Source organism: Carcharhinus amblyrhynchos, chromosome 3 (genome assembly GCF_965287045.1).
Source record: "Carcharhinus amblyrhynchos chromosome 3, sCarAmb.v2.hapA, whole genome shotgun sequence".
Lineage (NCBI taxonomy): Eukaryota > Metazoa > Chordata > Chondrichthyes > Carcharhiniformes > Carcharhinidae > Carcharhinus > Carcharhinus amblyrhynchos.
Window position 1 is genome coordinate 74,421,228 of NC_137326.1, and position 18,692 is coordinate 74,439,919.

General features: G+C 41.3%; 1 protein-coding gene across 3 annotated transcripts in view; it reads right to left on the reverse strand.

The window, feature by feature from the left end:
- The window catches only part of ubxn7 (UBX domain protein 7), an 81,294-nt gene that overhangs the window by 19,274 nt on the left and 43,328 nt on the right, over nt 1-18,692 (reverse strand). For all 3 annotated transcript variants that reach the window (XR_013886307.1, XM_080185300.1, XM_080185298.1), the window contains exons 6-8: nt 7,317-7,463; nt 3,656-3,746; nt 119-246 (exon numbers count right to left, since the gene is read on the reverse strand). Coding sequence is in view for 2 of the 3 variants with exons in the window: in XM_080185300.1 (XP_080041426.1) it covers nt 119-246; nt 3,656-3,746; nt 7,317-7,463 (366 nt within the window). In the remaining variant the exon portion in view is untranslated. The remainder of the gene's footprint in view (nt 1-118; nt 247-3,655; nt 3,747-7,316; nt 7,464-18,692) is intronic.

Below are 18,692 nucleotides of genomic sequence, written 5' to 3' on the forward strand. Positions count from 1 at the left end.
AAGGCTCCACGAATACTATGTTTTCTTGCCCTCAAAGCACACATCAGGGTACTTATAAAGGCGCATTGCCTTCAGTAAACACATAAAAAAGGTGGTATCTTCTTCTCTGCATACTTACTGAACGCAGACGTTTCTTTGGTGGGCTACAGGAAAGTCCATCCAACAGACCATGCTCTGTTAAAAACCCCGTCACCTGTTCCAGAAAGGAATTCACATCCAAGTTGCGCCACTCAACTAGCTTCTGACCTGAAAAGGGGAATTGGTGGGCAGATAGTGAGAAAGGAAGTGAGCAAGAAATGATATTTGAATTTAAATGACGATATTAAACAAAAACTTTCCAGTGCAATGTGGAGAAATAGAAATATTTCACTTTCCAATAATACATCCCATTAATATTTGAAAATGTTTCCTTTAAGTTCTGACCTGTGATAATTTATAGTTTGGTTATTCATCACCCTTCACATTTCTTTGATAAACAAAAAGTGATGCCAATCACTTGAACAAATTGGGTTCTTGGGAACTTGTCATAGTTTGCATTTCTCACCAAGGAAGATACTTTATTGCTTCCTAATAAATGTTTGTAACTTATTTGATAATAGGTTAAATAAATGCATTTATAGAACTCAGAATTCCTGAACCTGCATGACCCAAAATCTTCAAAAACAAACAAGGCACAGCATGAGAAGCTCAGTTCTATTTTACCCAGTTTTTTGATGCAAATGTTTCAATCATATGACCCTACATATCTCACACACACACACCTGATTCCTTCCAAAACCTTCCACTTTGACTATATTTCCAGTATCGCAACTGAGCCTTTCTGCTCTTTTCCCCACATTTGGAATCCATTGGTATGCAATAATTCAGATGCCCTCCTGTGCAAGAGGAGCATTAAATAAATGGAAGGTACTAACCAATAATTTGTTCAAGCCTTAAACATTCAGTGGCACAGTGGTGAACACTGCTACTTCACAGCGCCAGGGACCCGGGTTCAATTCCTCGGATCACCATCTGTGTGGAGTTTGCACATTCTCCCCGTGGGTTTCCTCCAGCTGCTCCAATTTCCTCCCACTGTTCAAGGATGTGTGGGTTAGGTTCATTAACCATGCTAAATTGACCCTATTATCAGGTGAATTAGTAGGGTAAATATGTAGGGTAATAGGAATAGGACCTGGGTGGGATTGTGATCGGTGCAGACTTGATGGGCCAAATGGCCTCCTTCTGCACCTTAGGGATTTTATGGCTTTTATGATTCACTCATTCCACCACTTCTATAAGAGATTTTGGAGAAAGTCACTTGTTGACATCACCTTCCAAACCTGATATTTCCAATATTAAAAGCAAAATATTGCAGATGCTCAAATCTGATACAAAAACAAAAAAAGCTAGAAAATCTCAGCAAGTCTGATAGCAGATGCTGTCCACAGATTGTGCAATAACAGGTCATTGCTGTGCACGGGTCACTTGATAGCTCTATCAACGACACCTTCTATCACTTTGTTCATGATTGACAGTAGATTGATGGGACGATAATTGGCCAGGTTAGATTTGTCCTTATTTTCCACATTGTCAGATAGAGGCGAGTGCTGCATCTATACTAGAACAGTTTGGCTAGAGGCACAGCTAGTTTGAGAGCACAAGACTTTGATACTACTGTTGGAATGTTGTCAAGGCCCATGGCCTTCAGCTGTTTCTTAATATCATGTGAAGGGAATTGAATTAGTTCTTAATTTCAGGTTTCATTTAAAAAATTGAAGTTAAATTCCACTAATTGATATGCCACGGGATTTGAATCCGTGTCAAGAGTTGGGTCTTTGGATTACTAGTTCAATGACATAACCATTAAGTTGATCCATCTAAGCAGAAGATAACAAGCATGATCCCTATCTCAAGGATCAGATTTAAATTTGTGACTGTGAAATTGTGTCAAAATTCAATGAACCCAGCTTAAGAAATATTAACAGTGCCTCAATCACATCAATAGAAAATGCTATAGGATCAACTTTATTTTTAAAAGCAGCTCTATTGATGAGATCCTCTTTTAAAATGGGTTCTATCAGAAAATCTCCATATTCCAAACTGTGTAGCAGAGTCACCACTGAAATACTACAAGTACAAAACAGAAAAGTACTTCCATTCAAAGCCAGGTAAACAGTCGGCTGGTAATCTTTAAAAAGCACTACTATTTTAATTTGATTTTATTATTGTGAGCTCTATTGGTATATAGTGAAAAATATTGTTTCTTGCATGCCATACAAAGTATACTTTACAAAGGGAAGGAAAGGAGAGCGTACAGAGTGTAGTGTTACAGACATAGCTAGGGTGTAGAAAAAGATCAACTTAATACGAAGTAGGTCCAGTCAAAAGTCTGATAGCAGCAGGAAAGAAGCTGTTTTTGAGTTGATTGGTATGTGGCCTCAGACTTTTGTATCTTTTTCCCAATGCAAGTAGGTAGAAGAGAGTATGTGCAGGGTATTTGGGATCCTTGATTATGCTGACTCTTTTTCCAAGGCAGCAGGAAGTGTAGACAGAGTCAACAGATGGGAGACTGGTTTGAGTGGTCGTCTGGGCTTCGTTCATGACCCATTGTAGTTTACTGCAGTCTTGGACAGAGCAGCAGCCATACCAAGCTGTGATTTAGCTGAAAAGAATGCTTTCCATGGTGTACCTGGAGAAGTTGGAGAGAGTTGTAGCGGACATATCAAATTTCCTTATCCCCTGAGAAAGTAGGGACGTTGGTGAGCTTTCTTAACTTTAGCATCAGCATTGAGTGACCAGGGCAGGTTGTTGATGATTGGGATACGTAAAAACTTGAAGCTTTCGACCATTTCTATTTTGTTCCCATTGACTTGCCCTCCACTACACTTCCCGAAGTTGATGACTATCTCCTTGGTTTTGCTGACACTGAGGGAGCAATTATTGTCATCACAGCAGTTCACCAGACTCGCTAGCTCTTTCCTGTACTAAGTCTCGTCATTGCCTGAGGTCAGATCAAAACGGTGGTATCATCAACCAACTTGAAAATCGAGTTGGAGGGGAATTTGGCCATACAGTCAAAGGTGCATAAGGAGTATAGTAAGAGGCTGAGGACACAGCCTTGTGGTGTTAATGATGATCATGGAGGAGGTGTTATTGCCCATCCTTACTGACTGCAGGTTGTGGGTGGGATTCAGTTGCAAAGGGGGGAGCTGAGCTGAGCTGAGCCAAGCCCCTGGCCACAAAGTTTGGAGATGAGTCTTGTAGGAATAACGGTGTTAAGTAAATAATAGTGTTAAATAAAGTCCAATTATAGGTGTTGTTGTTATTTAGGTGTTCCAGGGTTGTGCATAGGGCCAGGGAGATGGTGTCTGCTGTGGACCTGTTGCAGTATGAGGTGAACTGTAGTGGACCCAGGCATTCTGGGAGTCAGGAATTGAGTTGTGGCACAGCTAACTTTTCGAAGCACTTAATAAGTGGCTCTGACATCCATCATTATGAAGTCATTAAGGCTCACTGCCTGGCTTTTCTTTGGTACCGGGATGATGGTTGTCTGCTTGAGGCAAGTAAGTACCTCAGATTGGTGTGAAGAGAAGATGAAGATGTCTGCGAATACCAGCTGGTCTGCGCAAGACTTCAGTCTAGAAACTTTAGAAATTCTAAATGAAAGGTCACTTACCAGTGCGGGGATCTAGTATAGACACATAAGGGAAGTCTGAGAGCTGATAGAACTGAACATAACGTTGCCCTTCTTCACTGTCATGGTATACCTGGAAAAGAGATTGACTGTCAAAAACGGGTAACACAAAGATTGTTCACTTGAAATAATTGCTAAGGTTCTAATGGAAAAAGGATAAATGGGTATTTCAGGCTGAAGAGAATAGCAAACAAGTTGTGTTAATTAATTCATTCAGATGAGATCAAATAAGGAAAGTTATGCCAGGTGGTTATTTCAATTTCATTTCTGAATGATATTAGCTCAACAATTGTCTCCCAGGTTAATTATTTTACCTGAGGATGCCCAGATATTCACTGTGCAAAAGGCAACAGCATCTGATGAATAAGGAAGTCCTTAAACAAGAGAATAGGTGATCGATTTTTCAACTCGTCATTAATTTGCCAAAAAAGAATTCAAATTTTCTAACAGGATTAACCCTGCTTCTAAAATTAACCTGCTGAAATGTCAGTCTTTTTCTGATGAATCCAAATGGTTAATGTCTGAGGATTTCTTCAAGTGTAGGTGTGAATCTTCATGGAGTTATTGAAATATATTTTAAAAAATAATTACATGGTTTGTGAAGTGGATCTCCTTATGGTTTGGGAATGGCTTTCAGTTTGTACACTACTCTTGTTTGGGTTCCCCTTAAATATATACACATGCTTTATGCTCCAGTTCAGAATCAGAGGTAGGAAGGGCTATAAAATTAAGCGCTTTAGATGTGCAAATCTTTCAAGTAATGAGTAGAACGGAATTCAAATATCTTTGACCCTATGGGCTGAAGGAAGAACATTGAATTTTAATGTAGGGAAGGTTCCGCCTATTAGAATAGAAGTGATAAAATATAAAGTTGTTAGAACAAACAATAAGTTGTCAAAAATAATAAGATAAATAATTTGGGTGCGTCTGAAAATTTGAAACCAAATTTAGAACTCAATCACGTACTGGGATATTTTCATCAACAGAATTAATAAGCTGTTCTATCACAAGTAATTCAACGTTGAGAGCAGATTCAGAGTATTGAATTACATAATTATAGAATCTTTATAGTGCAGGAGGAAACCATTAGGCCCATTGAGTCTGTGCTGGTTCTCTGAAAGAGCATTTTACCTAACCTTGCACATTCTTTGAATGGTGCTTTCAGCATTTTACCTTTAGAAGGATATCATGGGACTGGATTCAGAATGGAGCTGCGAGGATAAATCCCAAACTTAAAAAGTCTAAGAAAGAATGTTTCGAGTTTGGGTGACCATTCTCCAGAGAGGTTCTGACAAAGAGTCATCCATACTCGAAATATTGATTCTAATTTCTCTCCACAGATGCTGTCAGATTTGCTGATATTTTCCAGTTTTGTTTCAGATTCCAGCATCTGCCACATTTTGCTTTTACAGGACTGAACTTGTTTTCAAGAAATTATCAGGAGGCAGGTCCATGCTTTTAAAACATGCTGAGAGAAATAAATAAACGTAGATATTTAGCATGAACCGTAAAATTTACAACCTCAAACATGGTGCCATTAGGGTGAATTTCCCCTCCCTAAATCAGATGTGAATATTAAAGTCCCAAGTAAATAAGCTTGTACACGAATTAAGATTTTTAAAATTGGATAAGCATCTGGTTAGGGATTGTTTGAGGATTCCAAATACAGTCACTCTCACATGGGAATGCCTGATCAAAGAAAACAAATAATCTGCAATTTTTAATAGGGAGAGATTAGGCTGGCAAATATTTGGAGTTATGATTGATTTAACTTCAGGATTTTGAAGAGATTTTGTCAAACATTCCTCAGGAAAATAACCGCTGAGTACAAGGCAACATGGAGCAAACTATTCAGGATGCGAAAGAAACAACAGAAGGCTTTTCCTGGGAATGGCTTTATTTTATTATCTTGGGCTTTATGAGATTAAATATTCAGTAAAGTTAGGAGCCACCAGATTTTCCAACTCAAACAGGGCTGTGGACGATTTCATGCTAAAAACTTAACTCACTATAAATGCATCATGTTAAAGGGCAAACAAATTAGCTTCTGCAATATTTAGATCAGATCCAAACTCTGAAAGAAGAAAATGGAAGTCAATTGCCCTTCAAACAGAAGATTTTTAAGAAAGGGAAGTAGGGAAGAAGGGAAGTAGGCCAGATCAGATTTGGTGTTTATTGGTAGGGGGATTGAATTTAGGAGTCGCAGCGTCATGTTGCAACTGTACACAACTCTGGTGCGGCCGCACTTGGAGTACTGTGTGCAGTTCTGGTCCCCACATTACAGGAAGGATGTGGAGGCTTTGGAGAGGGTGCACAGGAGGTTTACCAGGATGTTCCCTGGTATGGAGGGGAGGTCCTATGAGGAGAGACTGAGGGATTTGGGGTTGTTTTCGCTGGAAAGAAGGCGGCTAAGAGGGGATCTTATTGAAACATATAAGATGATTAGAGGTTTAGATAGGGTGGACAGTGATAGCCTTTTTCCTCGGATGGAGAAAGCTAGCACGAGGGGGCATGGCTTTAAATTAAGGGGGGGGTAGTTATAGGACGGATGTCAGGGGTAGGTTCTTTACCCAGAGGGTGGTGAGGGGTTGGAATGCCCTGCCTGCTGCGGTTGTAAATGCGCCTAGTTTGGGGGCGTTTAAGAGATCCGTGGATAGGTTTATGGACGAAAAGGGATTGGTTTAGGTTAGAGGGTCATTGTTTTTTTAACTGGTCGGTGCAACATCGTGGGCCGAAGGGCCTGTTCTGCACTGTAATGTTCTATGTTCAGTGTGACAGATAAAAGGAAAAGGCAACGAAGACTACTTGATTTCATACAGCAAGGGGTCAACAAGCATCACATGTTTTGGGTCCCACTTACATCAATCTTTAAAATTTAAAAAAATACATTCTTGAAGCCAAATAGCTAAATTTTAAAAGTTTTGACCACTGGAACAATCCAAAACTATACAAAGAACTATCGCTAGAGAGCTCAATCCATGTGATAGATTCATCACTTGTTTCCAGGGGGTGAACCAGCAATTGCACTAGATGCATTACATTCAAGATTGGAAAAATGAACACCAAAGTAACGATTTGATGTGGAGAGGGTGTGTGTGTGTGTGTGTGTGTGTGTGTGTGTGTGTGTGTGTGTGTGTGTGTGTGTGTGTGTAAAAAATACAGGAGCAAATATCAGAGTTAGAGAGGGAGCAAAAGCACACAAACAAAATGTCAAAACAGTTGAATAATTACCAAAGTTGGAGTGGACAAAAATTTCTTTTGCTGCACTTGGATGCAAAGAATCACCAGGGTGTGGTGCATGGAGGAAAAGTGGGCAAGCAGGATCTACACACAAAACAGATCCTGCCTGATTTCCCATATGTAACAGATGGAAGATTGGCTGCGCTCTTATAAATTCATGATCTTCCTCTGGCCCGGTAACCAGCCAAGTGTAAGACGAACATCAAGTCACAGCAAATACAAACAAAATAGTTGGAAGAAACCATCCATTTAAATGTGCATTCATTTCACTGGACCAAAATTTACTACTAAGTGAATCACTATAATTAACGTGGTTCAATAGATTCTTGCATTTCACCAGCAATAGCATACTGAACATTTTTCACTAAAAACTGTAGCACAGCACTTGCCAGTCTCTTGGTACCTGCCAAAAGATGAAGTGTTCTCGAATGATGGTTTTCACAGCCTCATTGCTCCAAACATCACGATTCAAACACTGGCAGGCAAAGTCTTGGACATTTTGAATGTTTACCATTAACCACTTGTTCTGCAGCTGTCCTGACTCCTTTGCCTTTTCAAAGAGAAAACATATGAATGATTAGAAGATTGTAACTTCATGGTTTGTATTAAGTGATGAGCTGTATCCTGTACTGGAAGTGAATTGTTTTCTGAAAAGGGAGGCATCCACAGTAGCTCAGTCATGCCTTACTACAGTTCTTTTTGTGCTACTAGCTTGAGAAAATCCAGCAATAGACTTTTCTCAGAAATAAATCTACACCATTTACTAAACTTTAGAATTGGCTAATTGTACATGACAATTTATTATAATAATTAGTACAATACTGTGCAGCATTTTACTGAAGAGCAGATGTAGACATGGTGAAGAAAAGAAGATTAATAATCACTTAATTAAGGAAAGCCAACTTGGATTTAAGGGCAAATCATGTTTAACTTGGGATGGCACAGTGGTTAGCACTGCTGCCTCAAAGCGCCAGGGACCCAGGTTCAATTCTGGCTTTGGGTCACTGTCTGTGTGGAGTCTGCACATTCTCCCCATCTCTCTGTGCATTTCCTCCAGGTGCTCCAGTTTCTTCCCACAGTCCAAAGATCTGCGGGTTAGGTTGACTGGCGATGTTAAATTGACCCTAGTGTCAGAGGATTAGTAGGGTAAATATGAGGTTACAGGAATAGGGCCTGGGTGGTTGGTGCAGACTCGATGGGACAAATGGCTTCCTTCTGCACTATAGGGATTCTATGAACTTGTTTGGGATTTTAAATGAGGTAACAAAGAGGGCTGATAGGGGTAATGTTGCTGCTGTGCTGTACATGGACTTCCAAATGGCATTTGATAAGATGTTGACAGCAGACTTGTGAGCCAAGTTAGAGCTCATGGAACAAAACAGACAGTAGCAACATGGATACAAAATTGGCCAAGTGACAGGAAACAAAGAGTAGTGGTATATGGCTGTCCTTGGATGAAGGGGAATAGTGGAGTTTGTCAGGGATTCCTGCCCTTCCCAATATCTATAAATGTTAATGGTTTGACAAGTGGCAGATGAACTCAATGAGGAGGAATGAGAGTGATTAATTTTGGTAGGAAGAACATGGACAGACAATAAAATAAAAGGGTACAACTCTAAACAGAGTGCAAGAGCAGAGAGACCTGAATATAGATGTGCATAGGTCACTGAAGGTGGTGGAACAGTTTGAGAATTTAAGTATAAAGTCAAAACATCCCTGGTGATTTTGCTTTAGTTCACAGGAAATGCAGATGAGTTTATGGGAATAGTTTTTGGCCTGGCAGAACAGCAATATCTGTAAATCTTAAGTTAAAATAAAAGTCAGCCAACAAATAAGAAAGGAATCAGGCAAACAGGTGCCAGTTTTAATAACTATGATTGAGCTGCTATACAAATTTTAGAGACACAGAACCATTTTTTTTGTAAAGATGGGCTCCGCATTAGGAACAATCATCAATCTTCCCCTGGGGAAATCAAACTACAAGTGCCATGGGGCTTAGTAAATGTTACTTATAATTTGCTTATTACCTGAAGTTGTACATTAAATAGCAGGGGAGAAACCAAAATAAAGTTTTCACTTATGAAGCATCACATGTTTTAATTGTCATTTAAAACAACTCAGTGCGAAGACTGTTATGTAGGAGCTGGCACAGAAGTTGCATGTCCTCAAGCTCTTTTGTCCAAATTTCCCTCATGCACTAGCCTTGAAAGACAAATCAGAGTCGTGCCTTCCTCAGGATGATATTTACTTGATTGGGTCATCTGTAGCTGACAGAATCTGGGTCATGGACCTCGGAAGAACTCAATTTATTTTGGTCCTGTTTGCACTGTTTCATTTTCATGTAACCCAAGAGTCCTTAGGTTCATTATATTTGTCTTATTCGCTTTTTCTTTTTTTATCACAAGGCAAATGTGTCCTATCAATCCAGTAAGAACAGAAATGCCAGGTGGATGACACATCTGTCTCCTCTGAATGTTCCTGTTACAACAGATGCCAGTCTCCAGGTAATTCGATTCACATTATGTGATTAAGAATCAACTAAGAGCACTGGATACAGCAGGGATCCTGACATCATCCCAGCTACTGTGCTTAAAAATTGTGCTCCAGCGATAGCCACACATTCCTGGGCAAGATGTTCCAAAGCAGCTGCGACATTGGCATCTACCCGACAATGTGGAAAATTGCCCAGGTACACCCTATTGACAAAAATCAGGACAAATCCAATCCAGCCAATTACTGCCCATTTGTTTACTGTCAATCAATCATCAAAGTAATGGAAAGTCTCATTGACGGATGTATCAAGCAGCTCAATTTGGGTTCTGCCAGAAATACCTGACTCCAGATCTCATTTCAGCCTTGGTCCAAACATGGACAGATGGATGAGAGTGACTGTCCTTGACATAATAGCAGTATTTGACCAACTGTGGTATCAAGGACCTTTAGTAATATTGAAATCAATAGGAATCAGGGGAATACTCACCATTGGTTGAAGTCATAACTAGCATGAAGAAAGATGATTGAGGCTGTTGGCAATCAATCAATCATCTCAGCCCCAGGATATCCCTCAGGGTAAGATTTTAGGCTCAATCATCTTCAGCTGATTCAACAATAACCAACCCTCCATCAGAATGTCAGAAGTGGGGATGTTTGCTGACAATTGCATCTTGTTTACTTCTACTCGCAACTATCAGATCATGAAGCAGTCAGTCCTCACATGCACCTGAACAATTGTCAGGCTTGGGCTAAGTGACAAGTAACATTTTGCCACAGATGTGCAAGGCAATGACTATTAACAAAGGAGAATGTAACCAGTCCTCACCTTAACAAATATGATATTAACATCACTGAAAACCCCATCATCTATATCCTAGGTCAGCACCATCAACCAGAAAATGAAGTGAACTTGTCCTCTAAATAGTGCAGCTACAAGAATAGGTCAGAGATGGGGAATTTTGCGACAAGTAATTCATCTTTTGAATCTGCTTTCCATCATTTTCAAAGGGAGAATAAGGTACATGATGGAAATACTCTCCCCCACTTGCCTGGAATGAGGGCAGTTCTAACAACACAAGAAGCTAAACACTAATCAGGATCAAAGCAGCCTGCTTTATTGGCATCCCATCCAACACTAAATATTCACTGCTTCCACCATCTCTGCACCATAGTTGCACTGAATAACATCCATTAAATACAGTACAACAAATTGTCAAGGACCCTTCACCAACATCTCTCAAAGAAGTGACCTCTATGACCTGGAAGAACAAAATACAGCTGTCAGGGAATACCGCCAACAAATGCAAATACCCTTCAAACAGGTCTTGCAATATTACTGGGTCAAAATTTGGAACTCCCTACCTAACAGCATTTCTAATGTACTTACACCACACTGGCTGAAGCACTTCATGGTGGTAACTCACTATGGCCTTCTCAAAGGGATGGCCAATAAATACCAGTGTTGCCCACATCCGAAGAACATTTTTTTTTAAACATCTGGAAGGACAAATATCATTCCTATTTCACCACGTTTGATCCTGACTTTTTTTAAAATTGAAAAATCTGGGGAAAAGGCCAAGGCTGGTAATACAGGACTGGAAGTTGGAAATAGTAAGGTAATATAAGGTAAATCAAAAATAGGACAAAAATCATTGAGAAGCTTGGATTATAAAAACTTGAAGATTAAAGTAAAAGAAAACAGATGGCGATAAGGAGCTCCAGAGTTCTGCAAAAGAATGAACTGGCACAGAATCCAATGTGATAAGGAAGGATGCAGCAAACAAAGACATAGAAGGCTGAGAGAGGGTGGACAAAAAGGTGGTAGGACTATATAAACAAAAAATTTATATTTATATAGCGCCTTTCAAATTCTCAGAATTCCACCTTTTTTCCCATCTTGTTCAGCAGTACTGTAAGATCTGTGTTCAAGAGCTATATTCAAGCCTTGAATGGATACAGATGTTACAGGGAATTAAACTTACGTAGCGTTTGTCACAAACAACAAATTTGTCAGTGGGAAGTTTTGGTATTGGAGGGGAGGCAAAAAGAAAGAACTAAGTGGGGCCAAAAGTAACAGTTTTGACAAGAAAGAGACTAGATTGAACAGAAAGCTCGAAAAAGCAAGATTATACTTACCAAAAGAACACAGCACGGAGGGTATTTTCCAGACAAACCAAGTAAACAAACTCAAATTACATTCAGACAAAGAAAAAGGGGGCAGCTCCCCAAAATGAGGGGTAACAGCCCGAACAGAAACAAAAAGTACAAAAGAAACTTAAGACACATCAAATCAAAATGTGACTGTCGGGGTCTATAAGGCACCTCAGCCCCTGCGGTACCCAACGGGCACAGAAGGCCTCGACTGTGCCCGCGGACACCGCGTGCTCCTTCTCCAGGGACACCTGGCCGCGAATGTAGCTGCGGTAGAGGGGCTAAAGTGAACCCATCATTGCACCATGAAATAGTTACATTTGGAATCAAATGATCTGAAGGAAGCAATGGCCACGTGGAAACTGAATTCAAAGGATCTTAACAACAGTGTATCTGATATACTACATTGTGTGCTTAAGCTAGTAATCCAATGCTTCCATTTCAGATGCACTTCAATGTCCTTGAGCAAGAATTAGTTCGATAAAGTAAGTATCTCTTGAACTTCATTACAAAGTCATTTGATCTCCTGCGACATGATAGTACAGTGGTTAGCACTGCTGCCTCACAGCACCAGGGTCCAGAGTTCGATTCTAGGCTCAGGTCACTGCCTGTGTGAAGTTTACATGTTCTCCCCATGTTTGCGTGGGTTTCATCCAGGTGCTCCGGTTTCCTTCCACAGTCCACAAGACGTGCTGGTTTCATGCATTGACGATGCTAAATTCTAGTATCACGATTAGGGGATTTTCACAATAACTTCATGGCAGCCTACATGTGACACTGATTATTAAACTGTAATGTAGCTTCCTTCAACTAATTAATTTGGATTTTTGATAATAACTTTCCAATTTGTCTCCTCTGTCAAAGCCTGCCGTACATTTGTATAATTTTGCATTCTCAAAGCATGTGATTTTTTTTCTGGTTTCTTCCAAATCTCACCTACTTCTTGAAAGGTCTACGGTGTACTTTGACTTTGTGTATATGTTCCAATCAGCTTGTCCAGTCCCAGGTTGTGATTCCTCTCAGTCAGGTTTCTTGCATCATTTGTTCCAGTAACTATCAGAAATTGTGCACTAGAAGCTACCTCCCAGCACAGGCACCCCTTCTCTGCTGTGTATGGATGTTAAAAAATTTCTAATCTAGTCTAAGCTGTACTAAACCTTCCAAAAGAAAAATCTGAAGGTAATTTTAACATTTTCCATTTAGTGATGATCACATCACACCTTGCAGAGGCAAAACACCAAAAATATGCGCTCAAACATCTTAGAATCCCTACAATCCAGAAGAGGGCTATTCAGCCCATCGAGTCTGCACTGACGTGCTGGAAGAGCATATTGTCCAGGCCCAGGCTCATACCCCCACCCCTATCTCTGCGTATTTAATATTGTTAATCTACCTAACTTGTATATCATTGGACACTAAGGGGCAGTATAGAATGGTTATTTCACCTAACCAATACACCCAAAGAAAACCCACAGAGCAAAAATAAGCAAATTAGTTGAGTATTCATTGTAAAGTTACCTAAAATCTGAGTAAATTAGTAACGTGATTCTGTTAATAACTATCTAGGAAGAATGAGGAAGGCACAGGATACTAGGCAAACTGATCATTTCCTTCTCTCTCTCTGCACTGCCGCTACCTCCTACTAGCCTCTCTCAAAAGCTTGGCTAATAAATTGTCCAAGTCAGCTTTGTGAACCCAAACATATAACAAGTGGCTTAATACACAATCTCGGAATATTGTCTGTTTTCAGAAATAATATCAAGACTCCTTGAATAAAAACAGAAAATGCTGGAAATACTCATCAGATCAGGCAGCATCTGTGGAGAAGAACACAAATTACCATTTCAGGTCTTGTGATCTTGCATTAGGACACAAACCTTAACTCTAAAACCTTAACTCTGTTCCTCGCTTCACGGGCATTGTTGTTCGTCCATTGTCGTCAATGAGGACCACAACACCATTAGTCATTTTGAGGTTGGATGCGGTGTGTCCAAAGATGACTGAACAGGTCAATTCGGGCACGGAATGTCCTGGCACATATTGGACAGACTTGTGTAGACACTGTAGTTGTTGCACTGATGGCTCTGGACTTGGGCAGCTCGTGCTTAAGTTGTGCTTCAGCAATGCACCTTGCTTCGTAAGCTTGACAGCTTTCGTGGATGAGGCAGCGCCAGATAGGGCAGTTTTGTGCCAGCATTTCCCAGGTGGTCGTGTCTATGTCAAACGACTTCAGGGAGGCCTTGAGCGTGTCTTTGTAACATTTCTTCTGCCTTCCATGCGAGCGTCTTCCAGAAGAGAGTTCCCAAAAAGGAGCTGCTTGGGTATGCGCTCATCTGACATACAGATGACATGACTGCCCACCAGGTCTGCGCTCTCATCAGCAGTGTGTGGACTGATGGTATACTTGCTCTAGAGACAGCTTCAGTGTCTGATACATTGTCTTGCCACCTGATGCATAATGTTCTGTGAAGACAAGTCATGTGGAAATGATTGAGCTGTCTTGCATGCCTTCGATACACAGTCCACGTTTCACAGGCATACAGTGGGGTAGTGAGTACCGTGGCGCTGTAGACCTTCAGTTTTGTTGCTGGCCTAATTCCTCAACGTTCCCATACAGTGGAGCACAGTCTACCGAAAGCAGAACTTGCCTTTGCTATTCTGCAGTTAACTTCTTTATCAATAGTCACTGCTTGGGAAAGGATGCTGGCAAGGTAAATGAATTGGTCCACTGCCTGTAGTTCCTGCTCTTTGATTGTGATTATGGGTTCTGTGTACAGTGTGTGAGGAGCAGGCTGGTGCATGATTTCGGTCTTTGGTGAATCCAAAGTTGTCACAAGCCATGGAAAACTTGTCCATACTGACTTGCATCTCTGGTTCTGAGCCAGCATACAGGGCGCAGTCATCGGCATAGAGGAAGTCTCTCAAAACAGTCTCCTTCACTTTGGTAATAGCTTGAAGTCTCCTCGGGTTAAAGAGCTTCCCATCCACTCTGTACTTGAGGCTGGTTCCAGGAACACTGTCCTAAAAGGCATCATTCGGCATGGCAGTAAACATCATTGTGGGTGCGAGCACACAGCCCTGTTTGACGCCACTGGTGATTGGGAATGTCTCAGAGGATTCTCCGCCATCCAGTACTCTGGCCATCATGCCATCATGGAACTGGCGTACCATCTGAATGAATTTGGGTGGGCAGCCGAACTTTGACATGATCCTCCACAGGCCTTGTCAGCTGACAATGTCAAAGGCTTTCGCGAGATCAACAAAGGTTGTGTAGAGCTCGCAATTTTGCTCCTGACACTTCTCCTGAAGTTGGCACGCAGCAAAAATCATGTCAATAGTCCAGCGTCCTTTGCAGAAGCCACATTGTGACTGTGGAAGCAGGCCCAGCTCCAAATGAGTAACCAGATGATTTAGCACAACTCCTGCGAGGGTTTTTCGTGTGACGGAGAGCAGCGAGATTCCTCGATGGTTGTCATACTTTGCTGATTGCCCTTCCATTGTACAGGTGTACAAAGGAAGTATCTTTAAGTTTCTGAGGAATGGATCTTGCTTCCAAAAGAACTGGAACAACTTAGTGAGCTTCTCAATATGTACAGGACCAGCAGATCTCTGCGGGTATGGCATCTGCCCCTGGGGCTTTGCCACTGGATAGCTAGTTGACAGCTTTCATGACTTTGGCTACTACCGGTGGGTCATACATGGGGCTGTTGATACGACCTGGGGAATCCTCTCTATTGCCTCATCGTTACTAGATGACGGTCGGTTGAGGACGGCTTCAAAGTGTCCAGCCCACCTCTGCAGGATTTGAGCCTTCTCTAATGAGAGTTGTGCCATCTGTACTCAGGAGGGGGGAACTCCCGAGAGATTGAGGTCCACAGAGAGTGTTGAGGGCTTCACAGAAACGTTTCAAGTCATTTCTGTCAGCATATCCCTGTATTTCATCTGCCTTGGCACTCAGCCAGGTTTCCTGCATTTTACACAATTTATTCTGGGCTGTCCTGCAAGCACTGGTAAAAGCATTTTTCTTGGCAGCTGATGATGGGTCGTTCTGACAGGCCCGATGAAGACGGTGCTTTTCAACATGTAGAGCCTGTATCTCATAATTCTCATCGAATCAGTCATGCTGCTTGTGGGTAGAGGGCCCGAGCATCTTCAGTGCAGATGAATGGACAGCATCTCTGAAGTGTTCCCAGTCATCCTCAATGCTGCCTGTGAGGTGTAGGTCAGCAAGCTTGATTTCTAAGTCTTCAGCCATTGCTGAAGCTATGCTGGGGTTCTTTAGCTTGGCCGCATTGATTCTTTTCATAATCTTGCCTCCTTGTGGTCGCCTCTTTGGTCTGATGCGGAGCCTCATTTTGAAGACAATGAGCCTGTGATCTGACCAGCAGTCAGCGCCACACATGGCCTTGGTCACTTTGACATCCTGCCTGTCTTTTCTCTTGACAATGACATAGTTGATAAGATGCTAATACTTAGAGTCGGGGTGCATCCAGGAGGTCTTGTTACAGGTAAGCAGACGGAAGGTTGTGTTAGTGATAAGGAGATCGTATGCTACACAGGTCTTCATTAAGAGTCGGCCATTACTGTTAGCTTGCCCACTCCATGCCTCCCAATCACTCCCTGCCAAATTGCACAGTCATACTCTAGTTTTGGATTGAAATCGCCAAGCAAGATCAGTTTGTTGGTACTGCTTACTGCTGATAGTAGGGCATCTAGTTCTTCGTAGAACTTGTCTTTCATCTCATCCAGGTTGTTCACTGTGGGAACTGACAGACCTGGTGAGTAATTCCAGCATTTCCAGTCTTTAGTTTAGATTTGCAGATTTCCTGACTGCAAGTTAAATAGAATCACAGAATGGTCACAGTATCTAAATAGCTATGCTTCAAGATTTACACATTGGATTTTCCCCAGCTATGTTCAGGAATAGTTCCTTCTTTGTTGATGCATTTTGTGTGGTTCAAATGGAAATGCTTGGTCAGAACGAATATTTCCCAATTTCCAGTAAAATGGTTATTTTTGATTTCTTGCAATGGTGCAGAATTAATCACCAATCCCACACCAGCAAATTTGACTGGCATTATCTACTTGATTTCTGTTCCTTTTTGGGTTGATATTCTATAGCATTTCAAAGAATGAGAAACTGATCTCATTGAAACTTAAAAAGTTCTTAAAGGATGCAAAAGGGTAGATGCAGATAGGTAGTTTTACACTCTTCTGTCACACAATGATACAGTGAAAAGTCTGACAACACCAGGTTTTAGTCCAACCTATTTATTTGATCATATACTCACAAGCTTTCGGGGTTAGCCCCTTCGTCAGGTGAATGGAGAGTTCTGGCCTCAGACAGAGCATATAAAGCACAGACTGTTTAGAGATTACTGATTAGAATGCGAATCCTTACACCTAACCTGCTGTTCTAGACCTGAAGTGGCTGATAATGTGAGTGGAAGGAGCACTGATCACAGTTTAAAGAGATGTGTATTGTCTCCAGACAGTACAGTAAGTGAGGTTTTGCAAACCCAGGCAAGTCACGGGGGTTACAGATAGTGCGACATGAACCCAAGATCCCTGTTGAGACCGTCCTCATGTGTGCGCAACTTGGCTATCAGTCTCTGTTCAGCGACTCTGCGCTGTCGTGTGTCATGAAGGCCGCCTTGGAGAATGCTTACCCGAAGGTGTAAGGATTCGCATTCTAATCAGTAATCTCTAAACTGTCTGTGCTTTATATGTTCTGTCTGAGGCCAGAACTCTCCATTCACCTGACGAAGGGGCTAACCCCGAAAGCTTGTGAGTATATTATCAAATAAATAGGTTGGACTAAAACCTGGTGTTGTCAGACTTTTCACTGTGTTACGCCAGTCCAACGCCGGCATACCCACATCATGACACAATGACACACCCAGGACATTGAAACATCCTGTTGAGCAATAAGAAAATACTGAAGTTACTAAATTTACAACAGGATAATTTGAATATCCTCAGCATCTCAAGTTATCGCTAACATTCAGATAGGTCCACCTGTAGACATTAACAGCACTGAAATGTATTTCTGGAAAACAGCCATCATTCTATTCGGTCTCTTTCTCAATTCCAACTCTTTTTAGAGACATCACTAAATATCTTTTAGAAAAATCATCAGCCATCAATTTTTTCAGATACTAGCAACTTCGTCTATTCCCTTTTCAAAATGAAAGCTTCTGACTAAATTCCTCGTGGTATGTTTCACTATGATCACATTTAGAAGAAACTACATCAGTAGTGTATTTTTGTTTTCATCTTGAGATTAGCTCTGAAGTTCCATACATGGCAACAAAATCTCTGCAGAAACTTACAACTTACGAAGCCCCTTCATAAAGATAAGCATTCATGTAAGTCTCCAGACTATGTTACTGCAAATCTCAGGATACACGGCCAACTTTCTCTCTAAATTCTGTAATTAAGCAGTAGCAGAGACTTTCACACTCAAGTCCGGCTGCTGCAAATTCTTCAGAGTATCTCCATGTTGACTACATGTGTAACTATTCATAATGTGGTACCATTTGTAAATTTCACCATTTTTGAACTGGTTCTAGTTTCCAGACAAAAGCTGCGGCTCAATTTTTGACATTCTCTCTTCATGTGTTATAAGGTTATAGGTTCAAATTCCACCCCAGAGACAAGAGGATAAAAATGGGTTTTTGATAAGCGAGGGGATTAAGGGTTATGGGGAGAGGGCGGGAATGTGGAACTGAGCCACGACAGATCAGCCATGATCTTATTGAATGGCGGGGCAGGCTCGAAGGGCTAGATGGCCTACTCCTGCTCCTATTTCTTATGTTCTTATAAAAATGGAGGCTGATTCTCCAGTGCAGGAGGAATGGAATGCTGCACTGCCAGAAGTGCACTCTTTGGATGAGGTGTCACACCTGGAATATTATGTACAGTTTTGGTTTCCTTATCTGATGAAGGGTGTTCTTGTGCTAGAGGGAGTGCAGAGAAGGTTCACCAGACTGATTCCTTGGATGGCAGGACTGACAAAAAAGGGAGAGATTGAGTTGTAGGAATTATAATCATTGGCGTTGAGAAGAATTCAGGGCATCTCATAAAAACCTTAAAATTCTAACAGGAACAGTCAGGAAGGATGGTGATGAGTCCC